General features: G+C 39.2%; 2 protein-coding genes across 3 annotated transcripts; both read right to left on the reverse strand.

The window, feature by feature from the left end:
• Positions 1–8,373: 8,373 nt before the first annotated feature.
• Positions 8,374–12,423, reverse strand: LOC109196589 (uncharacterized). Of its 2 annotated transcripts, XM_019350829.2 has the most exons (5): positions 11,846–12,423; positions 11,705–11,764; positions 9,791–9,871; positions 9,138–9,203; positions 8,374–8,822 (listed from the first exon to the last, which is right to left on the reverse strand). In XM_019350829.2, the coding sequence occupies exons 1-5, from the start codon at positions 12,393–12,395 to the stop codon at positions 8,596–8,598; spliced, it is 984 nt and encodes a 327-aa protein (XP_019206374.1). In that variant the 5' UTR covers positions 12,396–12,423; the 3' UTR covers positions 8,374–8,595. The 2 variants fall into 2 exon arrangements, with proteins under 2 accessions (XP_019206374.1, XP_019206375.1); XM_019350830.2 differs by lacking the exon at positions 9,791–9,871.
• A 2,998-nt stretch (positions 12,424–15,421) lies between these two features.
• LOC109196385 (uncharacterized) lies at positions 15,422–23,333 on the reverse strand. Its single transcript, XM_025902525.1, has 9 exons — positions 22,239–23,333; positions 21,579–21,687; positions 19,203–19,395; positions 18,365–18,461; positions 18,215–18,276; positions 17,835–17,949; positions 17,539–17,600; positions 16,872–16,973; positions 15,422–15,484 (listed from the first exon to the last, which is right to left on the reverse strand). Exons 3-9 carry the CDS (start codon positions 19,320–19,322, stop codon positions 15,422–15,424), a joined length of 621 nt encoding a protein of 206 aa, XP_025758310.1. The 5' UTR covers positions 19,323–19,395; positions 21,579–21,687; positions 22,239–23,333.
• Between the last annotated feature and the right edge of the window lie 339 nt (positions 23,334–23,672).

Here is a 23,672-nt window from a genome sequence, read left to right on the forward strand (position 1 = left end):
GACGTAAGCGAGTGCGACGTTCGTGACAACAGCTGTGTGCAGATCATAATATATCGAGTGCGGGACAGAGTGTAGCATGCAGCGTTTAAAGCGTGGAAGTACTGACCTTATTTTGAGTTTGATTCCATAAAAAGTGACAAAAACATTAGTGTCCGTTGTGCGTGGGAAGAAAACTTCTTTTTACAGCGAAAAAACCCCTAAACTTCCAAGCAAGCACCGAGTGTACTACGACGTAATGTGAAATTCACAGAGAAACTCGCGGATTCTTCCACTGACCGCTGCAGCACACCTGCACCAGGGTAAACCTCCGCCTACCCCAGTCCTGCTTTACAGGTGAAAATAGAGCAACAGGACCGCTAGTCTTTGATTTTATTTATTTTCTGCTGTGTTTTACTTGCATCTATTTGAAAGAGTGAGTGTAAACACAAAAAAATATTTTATTTTATGTGCTGGAATGTGCAGAAAATAGGTTTAAATGTTAAACAAATTTCTTCCAGTCAGTGAATGTTGCATATAATTAAGTTTTTGTTTGATGCATAAAGTTAAAAGATTAAAACTAATAAAACAAGTTTTAAAAAGAGACTTTTCCATTTGATTACATTTTGTATGATGGATTATGCAGAAAAAGTAGAATTGGGCTGAAAGATCTATCGCTTTATTACCTATTCAGGTTGTAAATCGTGTTTTTAAAAAGTAACTAAGTAACTAAGTAACTAAGTAATTGATTACTTTTGAAAATAAGTAATCAGTAAAGTAACGGGATTACTTTTTGGGGGAAGTAATCAGTAATTAGTAACTGATTACTTTTTTCAAGTAACTTGACCAACACTGCCGGGAACCATCTTTGACAACCTCCTCAAATTCTCTGCCAACACAGAGGAGATTCTCAGGATTTCCCACACCACAAACATAAACTACACTCTTTTTATACTGCCGACACTTTACTCACTTACAGTTATTTATTCACCTTTCAGTCACTTTAATTTTAAAACTGTATATACTGTATATTCTGTGTATTTATTATCTCACTCTTATTGCCTGTTTATGCCCTGTCCTTATCTTCAACGTCATGCTGCTCTGTTGTATCTTAATTGCCCCTTGGGGATAAATAAAGTCTTTCTGATTCTGATTTATTTTGGGCTTTTGTGTTGGTTAGGCCAGGGCTGTGGGAATCGGTTTAGGTTGGTTTTGTTTATTATTTTGGCCTTGGCTCACCCTGAAGTGTTGACACTCCCATTTTGTTGTCCTTCTTTTTATCACTTTGTAAATAAATCACATTATAAAGAACAGAGTTGTTCCCTGTCGCTGTTTGGGTAATGGGGGGAGCGAGTGCCTCACTCAGGTTATTGTCTGGCCCTAGACGAGTCGTAACATAAGTCATAACTTTCAAAAACTTGTGATCTTACACATCCTATTATAATTATGATGCTCCTGTACTGATGAGAAAAGAAGTCAAATGTGATCTTTAACATTTCTTTATAATGTTGAATCCATGTTGTGTTATGATCATAGTAGAAAAAATTATCTTTTAGATTTCAATGGTTGTAATCTTTTTCCCACAGATGAGATGATTGGTCAGACTGTGTGTGGCACAACTTTAATCTAAGAAGCTTCTTCAGTTCTAAACGGTGGAGAGTGCCAAGTATTTAAGCCCCAGTGGGAGTTGTCTCTTAAGAGGGTTGGTGACCTCTCTTAAGTAACAACTCACACACATGAACCCGTGGAGGCGGCTCTTCTATGTTGTGCGTTTATGAAGTGGCTGTTTGGTCTCTCCAATGTAGAGGTCTGAGCATTCCTCACTACACTGTACAGCATACACCACATTGTTAAGTTTGTGTTTAGGAGTTTTGTCTTTGGGATGAACCAGTTTGTGTCTGAGTGTGTTGCTGGGTCTGAAGTACACTGGGATGTCGTGCTTGGAGAAGACTCTCCTGAGTTTCTCTGATAAACCTGCTACATAAGGGATGATGATGTTGTTCTGTCTGTCTGTTCTCTTCTCTGTGTTTGCTGTCTCAGACTCTTTCCTGTGCGTCTTCATGTTTTCACTTTGTTTACAGAGTATTTTAAGTGCAGTACAGATTCTCTGCTGGGTTAATATGCTTCACCTGTTTTACATGTGCAAGTTCAGCTGTACCCCACTGACATCATGAAAGGCCCTGCTGTAAAGTTACCACCATGCAAACTAACATTTTCAGTGGAATCAGGGCTGGACTGATAATCTGGTACACCATGCATTTTACTGGTGGCTGCTACACAGCCGGCCCTACAAGAACTAAAAGCAGCCCATTTGTTTATTTTCATTACTGACACTGGATTGTCCAATCAAAGCTCTTAGTGCAACTGGCCCCTCCCCCTCACTCACTTACTAACCAGGCCCCACAGTCACAGCAGGCTGCTGCACCAGCTGGGGACAAGTGAGGAATACAAGTAAGAAGGGGCAGATTGAAGGACTGAGGTAAAATGAATGGCTGCTTTCACCATGAGCCACTGCTAACAGATAAAGTGTAGTTAACTGCATAATGTTGCCCCGAGGCAACAACGCAAAAAGAGACGTTTTATAAAAAAGAAACTAAATCTGAATCTTTAAACATCTACAAATACACCTCAGATATTCTTGTACATTCACAATTTTTTTTTAAATATTGTTTTTTAAACGTGCATAATAATGATATTAGACTTAGGTCCAATCCTCTGCTGCTCCTTATGTCACTCAACACTGAGAGGTTTCATGTAACAAAATAAGTCAATAAATTTAAGGGACAGGGTCATGACATAAAGAGTTAAAAGTGACACACTATCTGTTGGCAGCTCCGCCCTGACCACAACCATCCACAAAGCACCACAAACCTACAATCCTGAAGGTGTGTTGTAAGGTGTTTGTACCATATGGTCCATGGGCCACGTTCCAGTCACCTTAATACTTATAATACCTGTTATGTTGGACTTGGGTTTTAGATTTTTTGGGAGATAGATGAAGCAAATATTACTGGATTCATGAGCTCTTTATTCCGAGGGGTCAGCCTGTGTGGTTTTGCTGTGATGCAGCCTAACAGAGAGGACACTCAGTACACCACTCATCTAAAACTGCAGCCATTTGTTATTTTAGAAACTTAGTCATCTGTCAATTATTGTAAAATGCTTTTGTCTGATTAATGATAAATAATAAATCTTCAAAAGTGAAGAATCACAGGTGTTTCAGAACAACTGGTTTCTGTTTTGGAACTTTCAGTATTTTAAAGTTGAACTAAAACCCAACTAAAACCATCATTGTATTTACGGGTTTACGAGTTTTAAAGAAAACATTTTCTTCAATGCAAAAATATGTAATTTCTCAAGTACAGTCAAAGTCAAATGTAATAAAGCATAAAACATGAATCTTTACTCTGTAAATGTAAAGTCGCTCTTACTTCTCTGTTACTTCTGTCTTGAGCAGAAGCTTCTCTCCACTCTCACAGAGCACACATCATTACATTTGTATTTTGTAGCAATGAATTAAAATCATCACATAAACACCACACTGTGAGGCTATCTGCCTTAAACTGTGGTGTGAGTGCAGATTGATCTGCATTCAGTTTCTTACCATTTATGAGGAGCAGGATTATCAGCAACGTCTTCATCCTCCTGTAAAAAACTCAAACACACACAAAGTCCTTTAAATCTGCTGCTGACTGAACAAAAACACTCTCCAGCTGTAAGCACACAAGGAAAGGGTCACTTTTGTTTTTAAGAGGAAATCAGTCATGTGACATGAAACTGTCCACTGTGAAAAATCATCTTTACAGCCCACAACTTCCACCTCAGTGCTGACACAAGGCTCATCAGCAGACTGACATGTATTAAATGTCATTTAAATAAAGAACAATGAAAAAGTGCTGCCATGCTTAAAAAGCATAAGTTTAATAACCTAAAGCTTCAGCTTGTCTCTATGTTTGTGATAAATTATCTATATAAGTGTAGGGCTCATCAGTGCCCTCACTGATAACACAGAGTTGACTGTGTTTAATAAATAATGTGTCAGAATTATTTCAGAGTTTAGTCTAAGATTAGTTTTAAGTTTGTAATTTAAGCTGGACTGTTTGAAAAAACACTGATGGGGTATTTTTGCACCACCTTTTCAGAGCAGATAGAAACTCATGATGGTCCTGGCAGGTCAGGGTTTGTTTTCCTTCTTTCCTTCTTCTTCCTCTCTGTGTCTCCTTCCCTCTCTTTCCTCTCGGGTGGCTGGCTTGATCTCCAGTTTTCCTAGACTCTGGCTGTTTGTCATCAGCTCATTCACTCAGTAGAATTTAAAGACTAACAGGCACCTCCACTCTCTCCCAGACTGCTACCTATCAGTGGTGGTAATTGCCGTCCAGTGTTTTCCTCTCTGCTTGTTCCTCAGGAATTTTCTCACCTGTTTTCTTTTGTGTTCTGACAGCTGGAAACACTTCCATGTGGAAGAACTCACAGTGATTCATGCAAATCCTGCTCACCTGAATCTTTGAGCTGGTTTGAGCTTCTGCTGAAGAGAGAAAAGCCTACCTGTGACTCACCTGCCTGCCCACTCTCCACAGCTGTCTCCACTCTGTCTGGCTACTCCTATCCTGGCTGCTTCCTGCAACCTGTTAAAGAAAAGCAACCAAATATGCATCAATCCAAGACTCCAAACCACCTCAGACAGTCACAGCTATCATTCCCTCAGCCACCTCTAACAAGTCCTCTCCTCTCGTGCAGAAATCCCTGCAATGTTCCTGTAAAGAGTCAATTTATCTGCTGTTGGTCTTTTCAGAAGCTCCAGATCTGTGAATTCTAAGTACTGGAGTGTGCTGCTGACCTTTGACCTTGTCAAGAGATTTATTCTAAATGACACTTCTTCAGCTGAGAGTCTAAGAGTGAAGACACACGCGCTGCAGTTTTGACTTGCAAGGGCGGTCACAGAGGGCTCACATCAGAGTGGGGGCCCTGTGAAGTGCGCCCTGTTACCACTCTGGTCTTTATTTATATACAAAAGTAGGTGCATTCGTTTATTACCAGTAGGCGGTAGGGTAAAGTGTCTTGCCCAAGGACACAACGACCAGGACAGAGAGAGCAGGGGGATCAAACCGGCAACCTTCCGGTTACAGATGAGCTTCCCAATCCCCTGAGCCACAGTCGCCCCTTTCTCAGAGAGGAAGCTCTCATGGCTTCATGTGTCACATAAATCCAAATCAGATCAGATCACAGCATCCAGAGATCACTGAAGTCTGAAACCAGGACAAAGACCACAAACATAGAAGATCCTCCTTCTGAAGCTGCTTTACTAAATTTCCTTCTGAGCCTCGTTTTGTTTCATCCAGTCAACGTTTCCATGGCACAGATCATTTCTACTCACTACAGTTAAAGTTTGGAGGCAGGTTCTCAGTTTCATCCATGAGGTTTGGATTCTTCTCACTGAGCAGTTTCCTGTTTCACGGCAATAAAAACTCAATTTAGGTTCAGACGACAAACATTTGACATTTTATTTAGTTTTGATCCATCAGCCACACATCGTCTACTCCAGATACACAGGCAGTGTTACCAGGCAGGCTTTTTAAATATAAGAATATATTTATCTACATGTTAGCGGTGGCTGGTATTCCAAACACAACACAACCAAATCCAGCCCACAGCATCATATTATTTTACATCAGTTGGTTTCCTGTTTCCATTATTGTCAACATTATTATTGTGTCACTGAGGTGCTGTGACAGTGGCAGCCTGTTGCAGAAGCTCCTGTTTCTGGTTGTTCTTCATAGTTTTGATCAATCTTGTCATTTTAATATTTCACTTTATAAACGTACTTATTCCTCAGTCATGTGTCCATGTTTGTGTGTGAGTGACTCTGTGTTACATACTCTCAGGACCAGCTGCTTGCACCCAAACATGGCTGCTGCCTGGAGTTAGACCTGCAGAGGAGATGTGGTGGAGTGAGAGTGTGTTAGAAAAACTCTCGTATGAAGTGAGACACACACAGTAACAAGGTCATACATGTTTATTTACTTGGATGGAAGTAAAAGCAAACACAGTGAACATCTATGTGAGTGCTCGCCGGGGCATTTCTGCTACTTTGATACACTTGTTCCAACATCATCCTGGGAACAGATGTGTGTGATGCTCTTACAGAAACAGTTCAGTCACATGTGTACATGATGCTAACTGTGCTCTGGATCACAGACAGCAGAGGAAACACAACAAGACCTGAGAGAGACACAGGTCTTGGAACAGTCTTCCTCAATCCATCAGAGAATGCTCTACATTTAAATTGTTTTAGGCACAGACTAAAAATTGGTTATGGACAAATCAAGTGTGTGATCATGTATAAGTTGTATAGTATTAATGTTTTACTTGGGAATAGAATGGTTTGTATGTGTGAGTTTGGTGATGGAGTTCTTATTATGTATGATTTAGGATTTTTTTTTATGTATTATTATGGAAATGAGCCTTTGGCTATAATCTGGTATGTTTACATTCATGTAGTTTCTTTTTTTACATGTATGTTCATTAACATGCACTGTCCTAAATAAATACATTTTTTTTTAAAACTTAGAGATGTTCCTTCAGCTTACTGTAGAGACTGTTGCATAACATTAATCATGTTTCTGTCAGATAAGCTCTAAAATCCTGAAACAGGCCTGAGCTCAGTCACAGTACAGGACACTACAAACATGACAGCTTTGTCTGATGTGATGATTTGCTGTGGATGAAGCTTCCCAACAATCTACAGTAAAAGTTATTAAATTAGGCCAACCTTAAACAAACTGCAGCATTGATAATAATAAAGCTGCTGTAAGAATCATGTTTCTGAACAATGTTAGTTTTTATACTTCCTTCATGTTTAAATAGTTTTTCTTACAAAGCTTTTAAAAGTCTGTAAACGCTGGGCTGTGGTGTTCACATACAGGAGTGCTGTCATTGTTAGAGTTGTATTGTTGGTTGTCATTTATGCTTAGAAATATCTACTCATATATGTTTAGAAGTATATAATCATTTATAGATTGAAAGAATGTCTCATCCTAGGAGGTCTGTAACAACTCTGTGTAGCATGAAGAGGGGAGGGTGTTCACTCCTCCTCAGAGTGTTCTGGCATAGTTCACACACGTCTTGGGATCATGAGCAAGGTTGTATCTTCTCTTCTGATATATGGTATAGCAAACACACGTATATCTGTTTTAGTCTAAGTGCCTTTTGTTTAGATGAACTGCTGGACTTCCAGACCAGCAGGTTTAGGGAAGTCGTTTATGGGGTCACACACACACACACACACACACACACACACACACACACACATACCCGTTTCTTGGGTTAGAGGGACAATTTCTGAAATTTTTGGCAAATTAGAGTGGACATAGGGCTATGGGGACACCGGGTTCCAGAGGTGCTAGAGCTACAATATGCATATCAAAAATCATGAAAAAAATCAGCAAACCTATACACAACTTAAAATTTAAACATTTTCTTTGCTCGACTGAGATATAAAAAAGGCTATTTTTTCAGACATTCTGGTGGTTTGTAGAGACTTTTCTGTAGCTCGGTCTATAAGGACAGTCTGGTGTACAAGGTCAGTGATGTCATCATACATATACACAAAGTATAGTCTGTTCTGAAGGGACACATGGTGTATAAAGCCAGTCTACTGTACACACACACACACACACACACACTGAGTAAATCTGGTTTAAAAGGACACATGGTGTGTAAAGCCAGTCTACTGTACACACACACACACACACTGAGTAAATCTGGTTTAAAAGGACACATGGTGTGTAAAGCCAGTCTACTGTACACACACACACACACACTGAGTAAATCTGGTTTAAAAGGACACATGGTGTGTAAAGCCAGTTCACTGTACATATACTCACACATGCACTAAGTATAACCTTCTTAGAAAAGAAGGTGTATTATAAGACTGTGACTGATACATCATTATAGTAAAATTGAATAAATTTGCTTAGGCTGCTGCCCCCGCGACCCGGCCTCGGATAAGCGGTTGAAGATGGATGGATGGATGAATAAATTAAAAAATAATAAAAAGACTATATTTTGGTTTTCTCTGATGAGCATTACAATCTGACATACAAGCTTACATAAAACACCACAGATCATATCTGTTGTGATCTACTAACAGGTGGTCAAAGTGTCATTAAAACAACTAGAAGCATAACACAACAGTGCTTGCATCAACTAGAACAAACTATGTATTATAGAGTTTTTCATTGTCCTGAAGAAACTGGCACTGAGTGGCTGACCAATAAAACAGCACCTTTGCACACCAGGGGTGAGTCGGGCTGACACCATGACTTATACATAAGACTTATATCAACACACAACACATTTGTTGAATTACTGAACTATATTTAATATAACCAACTCAATAATCAATTCATTAAAAGGACAGCATTGTAACAATTATTGAAGGAAAATAAAAGTGAATCCTGGCATTAAAAGACTCAGGCTAACCACACATCAAAACAAAACACTGCCTGTGAGCACAGTGAAGTCAACTACATACTTTTTGAATGGAGAACACTAACCTTGAAATCAGGCCCAGAAAGGTAAAGGCTCAGACTGTCAAAAAGTGCATTTAGTGTTTAACATTTATTTATTTTTTTTAAAGGCCAGTCCTCTGTTGCGCACAAAATCTCGAATGTTTTGAATAGATCTCGTCTCCAAGATAGGTTGTTCCTTTTCTTTGCACTTCAGACACTGCTGGTTGGTGACAGTGATACCGTTTTCAATAAAAGGCTTCATATGTTTCATCACCGCTCCTATCTCCTCCTCAGACCATGGTGTCTTCACACACCGCCTTGATGAAACACGTAAACCTGTTCAATAAAACAAAACAAATTTGAAGTTTAAAAAGATCATGTGAGATGCACTTGTAGGTAGAGATGGTGTTCAAAACTGTGAAAACAAGCTGGTACTTGTCTAAACAAATTGTGTGTGATAATAAATAGACTGTAGACCTGATAAAATTTAAAGTTTGATTGTTTTCATTAACATGATAGTTCATCACACTGCTTGGTAAACACAAAATACATTCAGCTTCTTTATATGTTATATAATGTCTAACCACATGATGTTGGTGTTGACTGCACATAGTGCCTAGTGATGGACATGGCATCTGATTTATATCATACCTTTAGTAACTGAGTCAGGGACAGGAGGTGAACCAGAAGTCAAACAGGCATCATTTCCCTGGTCATCTAAAAAATATTGCACAGTATAAATGTATGGGCTTAAAGAGGCTTTCTGCCTACCAATCAAACACCATGGGCACAGAGGGGACAGTGACAGCCAGTTCTATTATACTAACTATACACATGGCAATGCTGCTGAACTGGATGAAGTCAACAATACCTTGGGTAATAAGTTTACTGGGAAATGATGTAGATTTTGCACAGGCCAAATCTTGCTTGGCCAAAACTGATGAAGCATCAAAATACTAGTCATAAAGCATTAGTGTCACAATTAGGAATGGAACAACTAACAATCGACCATGTAAAAATGTACTGATGGTTAGTAATATTGTTCTATACACAATCCCAGGTTATCGTAATCAGCATAGTAGTGTTAATAGTAAAGTCTGATTTCATTTTTAATGCAATGAAAAACAGAGATGCAAGTGGCATTAATGAAACAAGAGAGCATCGTTATCATACGTGATGTGCGCTGTTAAAATACGTTACTGCACATTTCACTGGATTTGTCTCTGAACAGGACTAACTCACAGATCCCAGCTCATTACATAAGATATGTTGGGCAAACTTTGAGTACAGCATTGAAAATGTACCTTGAGCTGCAGTCTCGGAGAAGTGAGGCAAATCAGAAGTCACAGAAGTTAATATTTCTTCATTGTCATTGATAGATTTTTCTAGCAAAAATAAATAAATAAATATATATTATATATATATATATATATATATATATTATATATATATATATATAAATAATACATACAGTGAGGAAAGTAAGTATTTGAACACCCTGCTATTTTGCGAGTTCTCCCACTTAGAAATCATGGAGGGGTCTGAAATTTTCATCATAGGTACATGTCCACTGTGAGAGACATAATCTAAAATAAAATTCCGGAAATCACATTGTATGATTTTATAACAAGTTTTTTGTATATTTCTTTGTAAAATAAGTATTTGAACACTTGAGTCAAACTATATTAATATTGCCTTTGTTAACAATTACAGCGGCCAAACAGTTCCTGTAGTTCTTCACCAGGTTTGCACACATTGCAGAAGGTCTTTTGACCCACTCCTCCACACAGATCTTCTGTAGATCTGTCATGTTTTGGGCCAACACAGACTTTTAACTCCATCCACAGATTTTCTATTGGACTGAGGTCTGGAGACTAGTGAGGCCACTCCAGAACCTTGAAATGCCTCTTACGGAGCCACTCCTTGGTTTTCCTGGCTGAGTGCTTCAGGTCTTTGTCTTGTTGAAAGACCCAGCCAGAACCCATCTTCAATGCTCTGACTGAGGGAAGGACGTTTTGGCCCAAAATCTCACAATCCATGTCCCCGTTTATCTTCTCCTTAATACAGTGCAGTGGTCCTGTCCCTGTGCAGAAAAACAGCCCAGAGCATGATGTTTCCACCCTCATGCTTCACTGTAGGATGGTATTATTGGGATGAGACTCATCCTTCTTCTTCCTCCAAACCCCAACAATGGAGTTTAGACCAAAAAGTTTTATTTTGGTCTCATCTGACCACAGGACTTTCTCCCATGACTCTGGATCATCCAGATGGTCCCTGGCAAACTTCAGACGGGCCTGGACATGGGTTGGCTTAAGAAGGGGAACCTTCAGTGTGATGAATGATTTTAAACCATGACGTCTCAGTGTATTACTGATAGTAGCCTTGCCAACGGTGGTCCCAGCTCTCTTCAGGTCATTGACCAGCTCGTCCCGTGTAGTTCTGGGCTGATTCTTCACCTTTCTTAGCATCACTGACACCCCACGAGCTGAGATCTTACGTGGGGCTCCAGTCCGAGGAAGACATTAGCCTCTTCCATTCAGGGGCGTCTGCAGGAGTCTTGCAGAGGGTACGCACAGTCACCTGCACGCGCTCCATCGCGCACACGCACATGCGTGCACGCGCACTGTCGCGCACCGAGCTGCTTGGCAGTGGCTCTGGAGCCCTTTCCAGCTTTGTGAAGGTCTAAAGTTTTGTCTCTTGTGTCGTTGGACAGCTCTTTGGTTTTACTCATGTTGCTGCAACACTTTTGACAGATTGTGGGTGCACATGTGTCTTTATGAAAGCTAACGGCATCAAACAGGTGCTGCTAAATTAGAATCATGAGCAGAGTGTAGTTGGACTGTTTAAAAGCAGAATAACAGGTCTTTGAGGGTCAGAAATCTGCATGATAAGCAAGTGTTCAAATACTTATTTTAAGCAGTAATATACAAAAATATTTAATAAAATCATACATTGTGATTTCCGGAATTTTCTTTTAGATTCTGTCTCTCACAGTGGACATGTACCAACGCTGAAAATTTCAGATCCCTCCATGATTCTAAGTGGGAGAACTTGCAAAATAGCAAATACTTACTTTCCTCACTGTAAATGGTATTAACTACACAGCAAAGTACAAACAGAACTGCAATAACATTATCTAAATATATAAAAATGTAAATTTAAATATTTTATCAATACAACTGCAAAGTCTATAACACAGAATACAATAATTTCAGTACCTCGCAATGTGGAAGCATCAGGGAGTTGCTGTGATCCAGTAGCCATCCCATCTATGTCATCTATAAAATTGAAAAAATGTTATTAGACCAACCATATTCACAAACACCAAGCCGATTTAACAACATATAAACCATGCATACCACCAATTTCATCCAGAGTTTTTCCTTGAATATCCTTCACACTTCCCTTCTCCATGGCCATGAGCAACTTGGAGATCTTAGCCAGCTGAATTGTTGATTGGGGCAGTCGATAGTATTCTCTATGGACCCTAATGTCATGGCCGAGGAAATCGGCCAGCTGGTCTAGTTCATTATCTTTCAAGTTCATGACTTGGCTTATCGTGGCAATCTGTTTGCGAAGGTTAGTTGATCTGAGGTTCTGAGGATGTTCAGCTCCGCAAGCATCTGCAAACTGACCAAACTGCCCTCTGTAGTGGCCATCACTACAAGGAATGGCGAAAAGGTACATATTGTTTTCAGATACCCCGCACTCTTTCCTCTTACTAACGAGGAGTGACAGGTTATCGGTCATATCAGAAGTCAGGATCACAGCCACCTTTCGTCCTTTTTTCCCCTTCAGTTCCACTCTGGCAAACTGTTGGCAAAGCCTTTTCTCAACTTCTGTAAGCCCAGAGCTGATGTCATCGTTTAGTTTGGACATGTCACGATCTTCAAAATTTTTGACAGTCATACGTGCTACTTCACCTTCCCTCCTCCTATTGAACAAATCACTTGACAAAGGATCACCTTTGCTAGTGCTGCATAAGTTCCTGCTGTTGGGTTATCACTAGTTTCTCCCTAGCCGATTCCACTTGCTGACCAAGATATAACTGCAGCTTCTGAACATCTCTGGTCAGTGAAGGCTGTCGACCTTGTTGTATTTTGCCTCACTCAGGTTGATAAGGCTGAATGGGAAACTAATTCAGACCACTTTGTTTCATGAAGTGTGTGAAACCTCCTGATTGAATCGATCGCCTCTTGATCCTCTTCCATGAGAGCACGACACATGATAATATCACTTATTTTTCTGAGAGAATGTCCAAGCTTCAGGGCCAAACTTGGGGCTTTGAATGTGCTGGTTTCAGTATCAAAACCTGAAACTCTCTTGACAGCATTAGTAAGAATAAAGAAGTTGGCTGGTTTTATTGCCTCTTCCATATTATGGATTCTTGTTGTGTGACGCAAAGTCACAAGTAATCTCCCAAGTTCCCTTACTTCTGTCTTATATACTCATGCTTTGATCTGTCACTTCCATGCTTATTAAAAAGAGACTGAGCCAACTGCATAATATAATGATCATTCCTTATTGCACTAGACACATCATCCTTGTGCATCTTGCCCAGTACTGAGTAGAGTTCACTTGAAATTGGCTGAGACATTGTGGATTGAGTAGATGCTATACCAAAGACTCCATCTTTCAGCTTCTCTTCAGCATTATTCTCTGGTCTTAAAGCACATCTTTTCATATGCCGAGAAATTTCTTTTCTGGATATCATACCCTTACAGTATAAGCAGTACTCGTATGTCTCAGCGCTGCTGCTGCTCTTTTTTGAGATCCTTTTCACTTTAAGACAACCTGATCCTGTGGTTTAACAGCAGAGTTGTGCTTGAAGTTACCAAGGTTTCGTAACCTTTCAAGATGAACTTTTCTGTCCTTTGATGATTTGGGTAACTGAAGCGCCTGGGCGACTTCAGCATTTTCATTTACATGCGTCTCCAGATGACGTGCAAATTTTGTTTGAGGTTTTCCACACACAAAACAAAAATTGACTGTGCTTTGATTAATTTTGTTGACTTGGTTGGGGATTCATTTTGGCTAATATCCACAGTACTCTTTTCGCTACATGCATCTTTTGTTTTCTGCTGGCATGACTCTGAGCTGTCTGGTTCTTGGTTGGGATGAAGATCATCAGTAGTTTCAAGATCATTCAAAATGTGCTCAAGTTGTTCTTAACATCCATGGTCTGTTCTTTTTCAGCAAAAGTAACGCATAAATCAGGCATGCTAGCAGCATGGGAGTTTTTTGATGGTCCAGGTAACTCAATAGACAACTCTGTTCCTGAGCTTTCTGAATCTGATGCAGAATTTGGGATGTATTCTTCATCAGATGAGACATCACCCTGTTCGTAAATGCAGCATAGATTAAATAACAGAAATAAACATGGGAAGGATAAATGCTAAATTGTTCACGTCACAGAGCTCGGGACGTAAACCAAAGTCTCTAGATGTCTTAAAAGTACTAAGAAATACCTCCTGATTTAAAGAAGAAAATGTGCAGCAGATATGTATTTTGTGCAAGTATTTTGATTCTGCTTGATCAATTTGCAATCTGTGATCGATTCAGTACTTTTTTGATATTTGTTCCATTTCTAATATCCAATTTATATTTTTTGAACAATGACATTAACAAAAAAAACAAACACAAAACAAAAAAACTAAGACACCAGCCCTAACCTGGTCCCAGAGCCCCTCCCACAATGACCCCCACAGATCAAAATTTGTAAAACCTTTGAGACTAGATTGTATGAAACTGTTTTGTTTTTTTTTTTACAAAGGATTATAATAAAATCTAAGTAATATTTTACAATGTGTTTATTTATTTCTGGCCTCTCTCACATAACTTCTACACTCTATCCAGTCCAAAATCTCTCTGCTTTCAATTCTCTATCTGAGACAACACTTACAAAACTGATTATCCTTATAATTTTGTGATGAAAGAAAAAGGAAGAGCAAGCAACATGTGGCAATCTTCACGAACTGCATCTACGTCAATATTAACTATATTATAATGAAGCCTGCGTAAATTCAACCTGGGAGACACCTGCACATCATCTCCATCATCATCATCATCATCTCAACTCCCTTCAGCTGCTCACTCCGGCGCAGCCAATCCGGAGCTCCCTCGCACCTACGCCTCCATTCAGCATCCGGGCATTTAAGCTCTTTCACCCATAGCTCGGCCTCTCAGCGTTTTCGCATCCCTCCACCACCCCTGCACCCCATGCTTGCCCCCTGCCTCCATACCACCACCAGTGTCCAGACCCCGGGGGAAGACCTCCTACTTCAATCAGCAATGCTTTTATCAACAGTTTTCCCGCCGGGGTCTGACCGCCAAATATTTAATGTTCAATAAAGCATGTCTAATTCTTTCTCCGTATCTGAGTCTTTCCAGGTTGAATTTCACTGTACACTTACGTCGGACATATCCCAGTCTTCTGAAGATGTCTGGAGGCAGATCTTATGCCACACACAACGGCATTCTACAAATACAAAGAAACCACAGCATTAGACAACAACCGATGATTCATTAAGTTATAATTTAAAAAGTAGCGATCCCACACATCACAAATTATATTCACTAAGACCACTAAATATAAACAAGCATAAAGTGAATTTAAAACCAACGCATAATTCAGAATAAAAAGCAGATTTTTTTTTTAAGTTTAAGACACATTTTAAACTTATGAATATGATATACTGCATCATCCTAATAATCAATTTTTTTCATCAGATTTGAGATATAAAACATTGTTATTTTAAAAACAGACTAATTACTAAACTAATATATATATATATATATATATATAATATATATATATTATATATATATATATATATATATATATATATATATATATATATATATATATATATATAGATATAGATATATAGATATAAAGGATATCTTATCTTAAATTGACCTGACCAAACTACTCATTATGGGCCACATAGGCCATGTTTCAGAATGCATTCTTGCTCAAAGACTTCTGGCAGAATGATCTAATGAGAAACAGAAAGCTAAATGTTTATCCTACATTAATTAATAAGGATTGAATGAAAAGGACTTCTACTAAAAAGTCATTGAAAATGTGTAGAGACACCATCAAGCATTTGTATTGCAAATTGCCTGATTGATCTATTGGAATAGGTCTGGATTAATCGACCCAGTACCTTATTGGGCTTCCTATATTGACATTGTAAGAGTTTGCAAGTTTGATGCAATGTTTACTCAAAGGGTTTATTATCATCAAACATCATCTTCCAAGTTTGTGTGTATATGTGTAATTACAGAATGACAAACAGACTTGAGGGCAGTTTACTTCATACATGTTGATACTCTCTTAAATATAATTAAACATTTGTGCATTTTGCTTTATCTTTATATAACAGATCAAATCAGGAACTGTGGTTTTTGCATTGTAACATCACAAATAAGCTAAATCAGCATTGTCAGTACGCATGCACGGCGCGGCCGGGTCAGAGTACACCACTACCCACGATGTAAAGGCTGAATTATACTTCTCCGTCAGATATAGGCTTGGTTCTTTTAATACATCCATGGATATAGGCCTACGGGGAAGTGCTGTGCCAGGGTTGCAGACGTCAGTGGCCAAACCCGCACGAGCGTCTCCGGGCACCACAGAGGCTGATGGCTCTGGATATGAGGCTTTGAAAGTGAAAGTTTATTTGCAGCTGTCGATTCATTGTACCAACCTTCTCTCAGCTCTAAGGGATCTGAATTGTCATCTGACAACTGTCAGTCTCGATCTCGAGCAGAGACTTATATCCAAGGTAGCATAGCCTCCCGCTCCTGCTGTTTTGTTAAAACTATAGGGCTTTTTGTAGTGAAAACGCCCAAGCGAGGGCCACGATTTCTTTCTTTCTCTTCCCAGCAGCACTGTATCCCCGTTTCGTACCAAATTCTTTTAAAACATTGACTTTAGGACGCTCAAAATATTCAATATCGCTATCACACGCAGCCGTGTTTACTGTTTACGATGCACGCTGGGTAGTCGTGACCCTTGACCCGGACCGGCATGCCTTGCGCGCGGTGAGATGCTTATTAGCTTATATGAGCTTGATGTTGAAAGAGTGAAACAAAGATTTAAAGTTGTAAAGTTCAACAGTCTAATCAACAAAGAGTAAGAGGGCAATATACATTATTACAGTATGCTCTCTGTTCTCTGCCACACTAAGCAGACAAACTCAAATGCATGATATGTGATAGTATCTGCCATTACACTGTGTATCATCAATTCAAACCATTGCATAAAACTTTGAAGTGATTTTTTTATTCTTTACATATGAAAATGTAGACCTGACTCATGGTAACTTATGGTATAGTGAAAAAATGCATTAATTAACACAAGATAAATAATACACTTACGCTGCATCTTAGACCATGCCATCTGATAGCTGTCAAAGGTGAATGGCATATCCCGCATTTGTCAAGTTTCACCGATTCAAATACCAGCCTATGAATTGTACACTGGAAAAAATTAAAAACATGAAATGAAACATAAAACATTGTTACGCAAATATTTTATAACGAATTAAAAATAATGTTTGACCGTTTTACATATTTTCTACCAATCCTTCAGGAGAGATGGAAAGGGAGATAGGAGTTACTTTTTAGATAAAATAGTGAAGCATATCTATTCAATTCCTGAGATTTGTGAGTTAGAGAGAGGGCAATCTATTTAGATGAAGCAAAAGTAAAATACTAAGAAGCTAAAGTGACTGTGAGTAAAAGGTGCATGTATATGTCTGACACAGAAAAACCCAAGGTTTTCAAGGACACTGTCCATCAGCCTCATAATGACATCTGAGCTCAAACTGATGCTTTCACTGTTTCACCTCCAGTGTGTGGCCACTCAGTAAAACACACTTGTTAAGGGACACTGTGGTTAGAAAAGACCTCCTGTTCTAAATAGAGGACATTTCCACCACCGCTGCCAGATGTTTGCTAAAATACTCAAAATGGAGTTTCATGTAAACACCATAACACTTCTAACCATTGGTCAATTTTAAAACAAAGGTCAATTTCAGCTCACCTCACAAGCAGAGTCGTTAGGCACAGCTCTGGATGATTGTGGCACCTCTTTCGATTTGCTCTCTGTACAAGGGAACACAAGGAGATTCAGTGCTTGACTTTCGTTAAGTAAAAAAAAACACATCTACGCATAACGCAATCAATTCACATCCCTGACTGTTACAATTCTACTCAAAATATCCATCAAGACACTATAGAATCATCAGAAATGTCCCAATACTGGCACATTTTTCATGTAGCAAACCTTCAGGCATGTCATGCATTGCCAGAAGTTAACAACATTTACTCAAAACTGACCACTGGTAAGTTCTTCTGAGAACGCTTGGGGTGACAACTCCTGATACTGGACACCAACTTCACCAATTAACTCTTTCAGAGAAGAAGTGCCACGCTGACCTCCAACAGAATGCACCTAAAAAGATGCAAAGATGAACAAGCATCAATGGTAGAGTGTCCATCTGATCAAGAGGGACACTCTCAGTCAAACCTTAAAACACCCAAATGATGTTGAGAGGGAAATGCAATGTTAAATGATGACTACCTGTACTTACAATGATTTAAAGACTGTACATGCAGTATAATTGTAATCAATTGATAAACATGATCTTTACAAACCACACTATTTACCAAACTACACATTGATACAATCTTTAGTAAACAGATGAATCCATGCTAACCTCGTGCTCAGAGTTGTCTGCTGTAGGTCTAGATGACTGACACTCTGCTCTTAATTCTCTGTCTGTAGAAGAGAACACAAGACATGGAGGCATAGTGCTTTGCAAGACCCCAGGGTTTAACAGGTAGTGCTTACTCAAGCAGGGACTCACCTGTGAATGAGTCTGTAGAGATCACATGGTGCTCCACGTCATGGGCAATAGGCTCTGCAACACACTGTTGACCAGAAGGGATGCTTGCGATCTTTAGCTGGGTATGAAAAGTAGAACAAATATTGTAAACATCTGGCAGCTACAGTGGAAATGTATTTAATCCACTACGAGTGGTCTTTTCTAACCAGTGTCCCCTCAACCCGTGTGTTTGTCTGAGTATGCCAAACACTGGAGATGAAACAGTGAAAGACTCAGTTTGAGCTCAGATGTCAGGACAGTGTTCTCACATACCTTGAGTTTGTCTGTGTCAGACACACACACATAGTTAAGCATTTTCTGTTTCACCTTCAGTTAAATACAGTTCTAACTCTCACCCTAACTGCAAGGAAACAGAGTGATTAACCCTTACCTAGTTAAGTGAAGCCAAAGTAAGACAATACTAAGAAGCTAAAGTGACTGTGAGTAAAAGGTGCATGTATATGTCTGACACAGAAAAACCCAAGGTTTTCAAGGACACTGTCCATCAGCCTCATAATGACATCTGAGCTCAAACTGATGCTTTCACTGTTTCACCTCCAGTGTGTGGCCACTCAGTAAAACACACTTGTGGAGGGGACACAAAACAGATAAGCGTGCAATCATCACTTGGGAAAGTCATACAAATTCAAGATTTAGTTAAACCAGATTGAATACCACCAAGAGGACATTTAAATATTGTGACTAGGGCTGAAACATCTAATCGATTAATCGACCCTAATTGCAGCCCTAATTGTGACATCTAGATATGTAGGTTTTAAACAACAATTCATAGGGGGAAAATTTTTTTTAAATGACCCACCTTTTTCCGCCAGGGCCATTCTTTCCCACCATAGTCATAAGTAATTTCACTTCCTGCCGCAATTTCCTTCAGTGCAAAAAGGCAGAGATGTGGCTTCCCTTCTGCTTCAATCAACTTCATTCTGCAATTTGTTGTCCTGTGTTCATCGTTTACTAGTCGCCCAAATGACCCATCTTCAAGTGCTCCATCAATACTGCAAATTTGGAAACATACATTAAACAAACATTTATAGTGACACGCCTATGAACTATACTATAATTTTTAAGCAGCAACACAAACACAACATCCAATACAAGTTTAGTTGTTAAATGCATAGTTGATAAGTTAAAGAGGGTCCATCAATCAAGGACGCGTTGCTTTCTGACTGAGATAAGTGTTTGCGCTTCTACTTGTGCTTAGAGCTTAAACGTGGTTTTGTTGTACTGTCGCGCTGACCTAGTAGGTGTGGCTGTTACTCTTCTCTTCTCTTCTTTTCCTCCTCTTGCCCACTACCTGCTCTGTGCTGCTGCGCGTGGCCGCTGATTAGACCTTGTGCAATCTACAGCTAAGCGCAGCCTGGTGCGCACTGCTCCGCCAGGTGAGTTGAATTAGAGCAATCAAGGGCGGGCGTGCCTAGTAGACCTTAAAATGCATGCAGCAGTCATTTGACTCGAGTGCGACATACTGAGAGGACAGCAAACCAAGCACAATCCACTTTCCACTGTGAGGAAGACTGAGTTAGACGGGCTATCGGTAAGCTCGGACTCATATTTGCTGCTTATATGTTTGGGAACTATGGAAGCTCAATTGTGGAAATGTATTTATGCTTTGGGAAATAGTTACTGCATTTAAGTTTAAAAAATTATATTGATATTAAAATAAATGTTTAAGTTTGAATAAATTGTTTATGTAGATAGTGTTTCCCACACATTTATGTTAATTAATACTAAAAGTAATTACCCCAAATCCTTGGTTAAATCTTAAAACTAGTGTAAATATGTTTGGTTTAATTTAAGGAAAATAATTCTTTGTAAAAGAAAATCCTTGGTTAAAGTCTTTATTAAAATATTTGTAAACTCTAAAATGTATACTTTAAAAATGTAATTGTTACAGAAAGTGTAAAAAAATGCAAGGTAGACCAGTTTATTTCATCTTCGTTGTTTGAAATTACTCACCTGATTTAAAAACTAATGAATGTAAAACTAAAACTAGGATAAATGATAGTTTAGACAAAAGTGGCTTTACTGAAGTGTATATTTTTGTTATTTCATTTGTCTTCTGTATAATGCATTTAATTTATCTGAATGATTAATGAAATGTTCTTTATTTTTTGTGTTGAAAGGTTTTTCACCTATCCATCAAGCCATCCATCTACCTACCTCACAGACAGAGAACACTTGACATGTACTATTTTGGCATTGTACATGTTATACAGTAGTTTTGGACACAGTATAACAGTGCACGAGTCTCCGTGTCCACATGTGCCAAATGCGCACAGACACAGGGCCGCTCATTCAGCCCTGGCCATTTGAATTTTCTTATTATTTTCTCTATCTCTATATTATATTTTAAATCTTCACAGCAGCGTGAGCACACTGTCTTAGCTGTAAAATGTAGGCTTATATTATTACCCCTCTAACCCCGTACATTACGCCCGTGAGTGGCGAATACGGGGACTAACGGGCCCTCAGCATATGTGGGAGTCCCGTCAGTCCCCAGTACCGCGAGTTCCCGGGGACCACAGGGTCACCGGGAAATGACGGAGCCTTAGTAAGAATGAGATCCCGCTATTCCACGGGTCTGTCACTCCCCCTTCTATAGATTCTGGGGACTGACGGGGCCGGGTACTAGAGGTAAGGACTCGTTAAAGAGCAATATGAGATGTTTGCTTCAGAAATCCTGACCTTGCAATAGAAATGTAAACATTCAGTCATTTTGAATTTACCACAATGTCTTCTGCTTCCATACGAATTCAAACATGAAGACTGAACATGCGCTGGGGTACAGGTTACGTCTGTGTTCAGCTTCAGTTGCATCAATAAGCTCCCCTCTATACTCGACCACAAAGTCTCCTTGTTTGAAATTGGCTAAAGTGAAGATGCCACGACCTGAAGACACAACCATATTAGAGACACAGGTGTGGCAGCACTGCAAATAATCAATTCATTAAATATGTATATCTGTAAATTGCAAGTATGCAATGTTGTGCTTTTTTCAATTCTACATATATAATAAAGAAAACATGTCCAAGTGCAGAAAACATAAATAGCCAGGCTCGCTAATAACTAAATTATTATTAAAATACCTTTAATTTTAATTTATATTGATGTTTGTACAGGTCACCACTGGTGATGCGTAACCCCTCAGTCTAGCCTGCAGTGTGTCAAAGTCACTCACCTTTAACTGAATTAATAAATTTGATTTCTAACATTGAATTCTTGTCTCTTCTTGCAAGGATGTGATTAATGGCATCCTGAAGGGGAGTGGTTCTCCGTGACATGATTTGCTAAGGAAATTAAGATAAAAATGTAAACAACATCAAAACTTCAAGCCTTTATGCTTACAAGGGCATTAGTAAAGCCTGAATGAGAAGCACCCCCCATGTTAGCGTATTATTAGTTTAAGGTTATTTTAGTTTGGTGATGAGTGCTGGAGGGATTCTGGTTAACAGATAAATGGATGGGGGCGAGGCTGTATTTGTGCAGATTAACTTGACTGTGTTCCACCTGTGTTGATTAAGTCAAGTATCTGACATGCTCCACCCAATTTTTCTTATTTCACTAATAGCATGGATACTGAAACTGTTTCAATTGAGTTTTATGCTTTCATTACATTCACATAACAGACACAGACAAGGCTGATGTCTGAGTTGTTTTAACAGAAAGCATGCACTTGCAGATATTAAAGATACTTAAATGTCCTAATTTAACTAAAGCCTAACTCTGACTTAGCCTAAACCTGTCTGTCAAACTAAGCTTTAGATCTCTCAGGAATAATGTGCTTCATCAACACAACTATAAGAGAGCAAAACAAAATAATGTTTTTTGAATTTCTTACCTTGAAACAAGTGATGAGATTAGGCCAGGGTAAAAAGAAATGATCCCGGTGCTTGGGACAGTCCGGGAATCCCCGCACCGCGTGTTGCTGTGACCTCCATGAACCGTTCCGCGTGCTCCGGCTCTGAAGCACTGTCTGTCAGAACGTCCGTCTTTTAAAAGTTTTATAATTACCTTCTTACCTTTTCTCCAAAGCGTGTCAAAACTCTGCCGAAATTGACGGATGAATAAGAAGCGCCCAATCAGTCAGTCTAAATCACTGATGTAAATATCAACGGTCTAAATGGGTAATACTAAAATGCGCATGCGCAGCTTCCAATTTCGCGCGATGTGTATAATGTCCCGCGCTCGTGTATAATTTCCCGCGCTTGTGTGTGCGGCATGCGGGGACAACTCCAACCGACAGGGGGCAGTGGCGGACACACAAATATACAACATATGTCAAGTTTTTGGTTTACAAAGACTTTTGAGAAAAACACTTTTTGGGTATTAAAACATGCCCAGAAACTGTTTTAAAAGGTTAATTTTATGAGGACAGCAAAATGTCCTCCTGTAACAGAGGGTCCTCATAGCTCTTTGATTTGTCTTGAAAATTGTCCTCCTAAAACGAAAAACAAACACACACACACACACACAATAGCAGCCCCTCTTGCTCAGTTTTTGCATTTGGTCTTGCTCAGATCTCTGCTCGGGGGAGGGGCGGTGTCACACATTGAAACAGACTGACGTGCAAGGTGCAAGGCAGCCCAGGTGGAGAAATTTTGCTTTTGCAACTCATTTTATTTCTTTATCTAATAATAAAACTATTCAATCAGATAGTTATTTGTGGTGAATGAAATACAATTACATTTTCAAGCACTTTCAAGCACCAGATCTCACTTTCCAAACCTTGAAAAGACACATTAAAATTCAGGCACTTTCAAGGATTTCAAGCACCCGTACGAACCCTGTATACATCAAGTTGCAGTCAAAAATGCACCAAAATTTGGTCAAGCTGCACTCACCAGAAAGTTTCCCCTCATGCTCACCCTACCTTTCTGCTCATCAACATCAGGTGTGGTTAATAAGGGAGTGCAACAACATTTATCATTTAACAAACCCATGAGTCACGCCCCACAACCGTGCACCACTACAGTGTGTGCATTTAAACCAACCCTCTTAATCCAAAAAAGGAAAAACATAAGATTCCTACACTGAGTGTCAGAAATTATTTGAGATATGCCTGATTTTTGTTTGTTTGCAAAAACATGTGTTAGAGGTTTATAATCATTATTTAAGAGTGTTATTGGTCTTAAATTATCAAGAGTCATATCTTTCCCAGGTTTTGGTATGAGTGTCATTACCTCTTGTTTCAAGACATTTATCATCCTGACAACGATATAAATCACAAAAATTTAACATCTTCTGTAAAGTCTGTGAATCTCAGGCAGCTCAA

The sequence above is a fragment of the Oreochromis niloticus genome, linkage group LG22 (genome assembly GCF_001858045.2).
Source record: "Oreochromis niloticus isolate F11D_XX linkage group LG22, O_niloticus_UMD_NMBU, whole genome shotgun sequence".
NCBI classification, from domain to species: domain Eukaryota; kingdom Metazoa; phylum Chordata; class Actinopteri; order Cichliformes; family Cichlidae; genus Oreochromis; species Oreochromis niloticus.

What these genes read in the sequence shown, in the direction of transcription:
- LOC109196589 (XM_019350829.2), bottom strand. Translation starts at nt 12,395, where the DNA reads ATGACTGTCAAAAATTTTGAAGATCGTGACATGTCCAAACTAAACGAT. An exon ending in TGATGCTTCCACATTGCGAG is followed by an intron (nt 9,872 to 11,704) that starts GTACTGAAATTA and finishes TATTTTTGCTAG; the next exon opens with AAAAATCTATCAATGACAAT. An exon ending in CCCTGACTCAGTTACTAAAG is followed by an intron (nt 8,823 to 9,137) that starts GTATGATATAAA and finishes TTTATTGAACAG; the next exon opens with GTTTACGTGTTTCATCAAGG.
- LOC109196385 (XM_025902525.1), bottom strand. Translation starts at nt 19,322, where the DNA reads ATGAAGTTGATTGAAGCAGAAGGGAAGCCACATCTCTGCCTTTTTGCA. An exon ending in CTAACGACTCTGCTTGTGAG is followed by an intron (nt 16,974 to 17,538) that starts GTGAGCTGAAAT and finishes AATTTTTTCCAG; the next exon opens with TGTACAATTCATAGGCTGGT. An exon ending in GGCATGGTCTAAGATGCAGC is followed by an intron (nt 15,485 to 16,871) that starts GTAAGTGTATTA and finishes GTTTCTCATTAG; the next exon opens with ATCATTCTGCCAGAAGTCTT.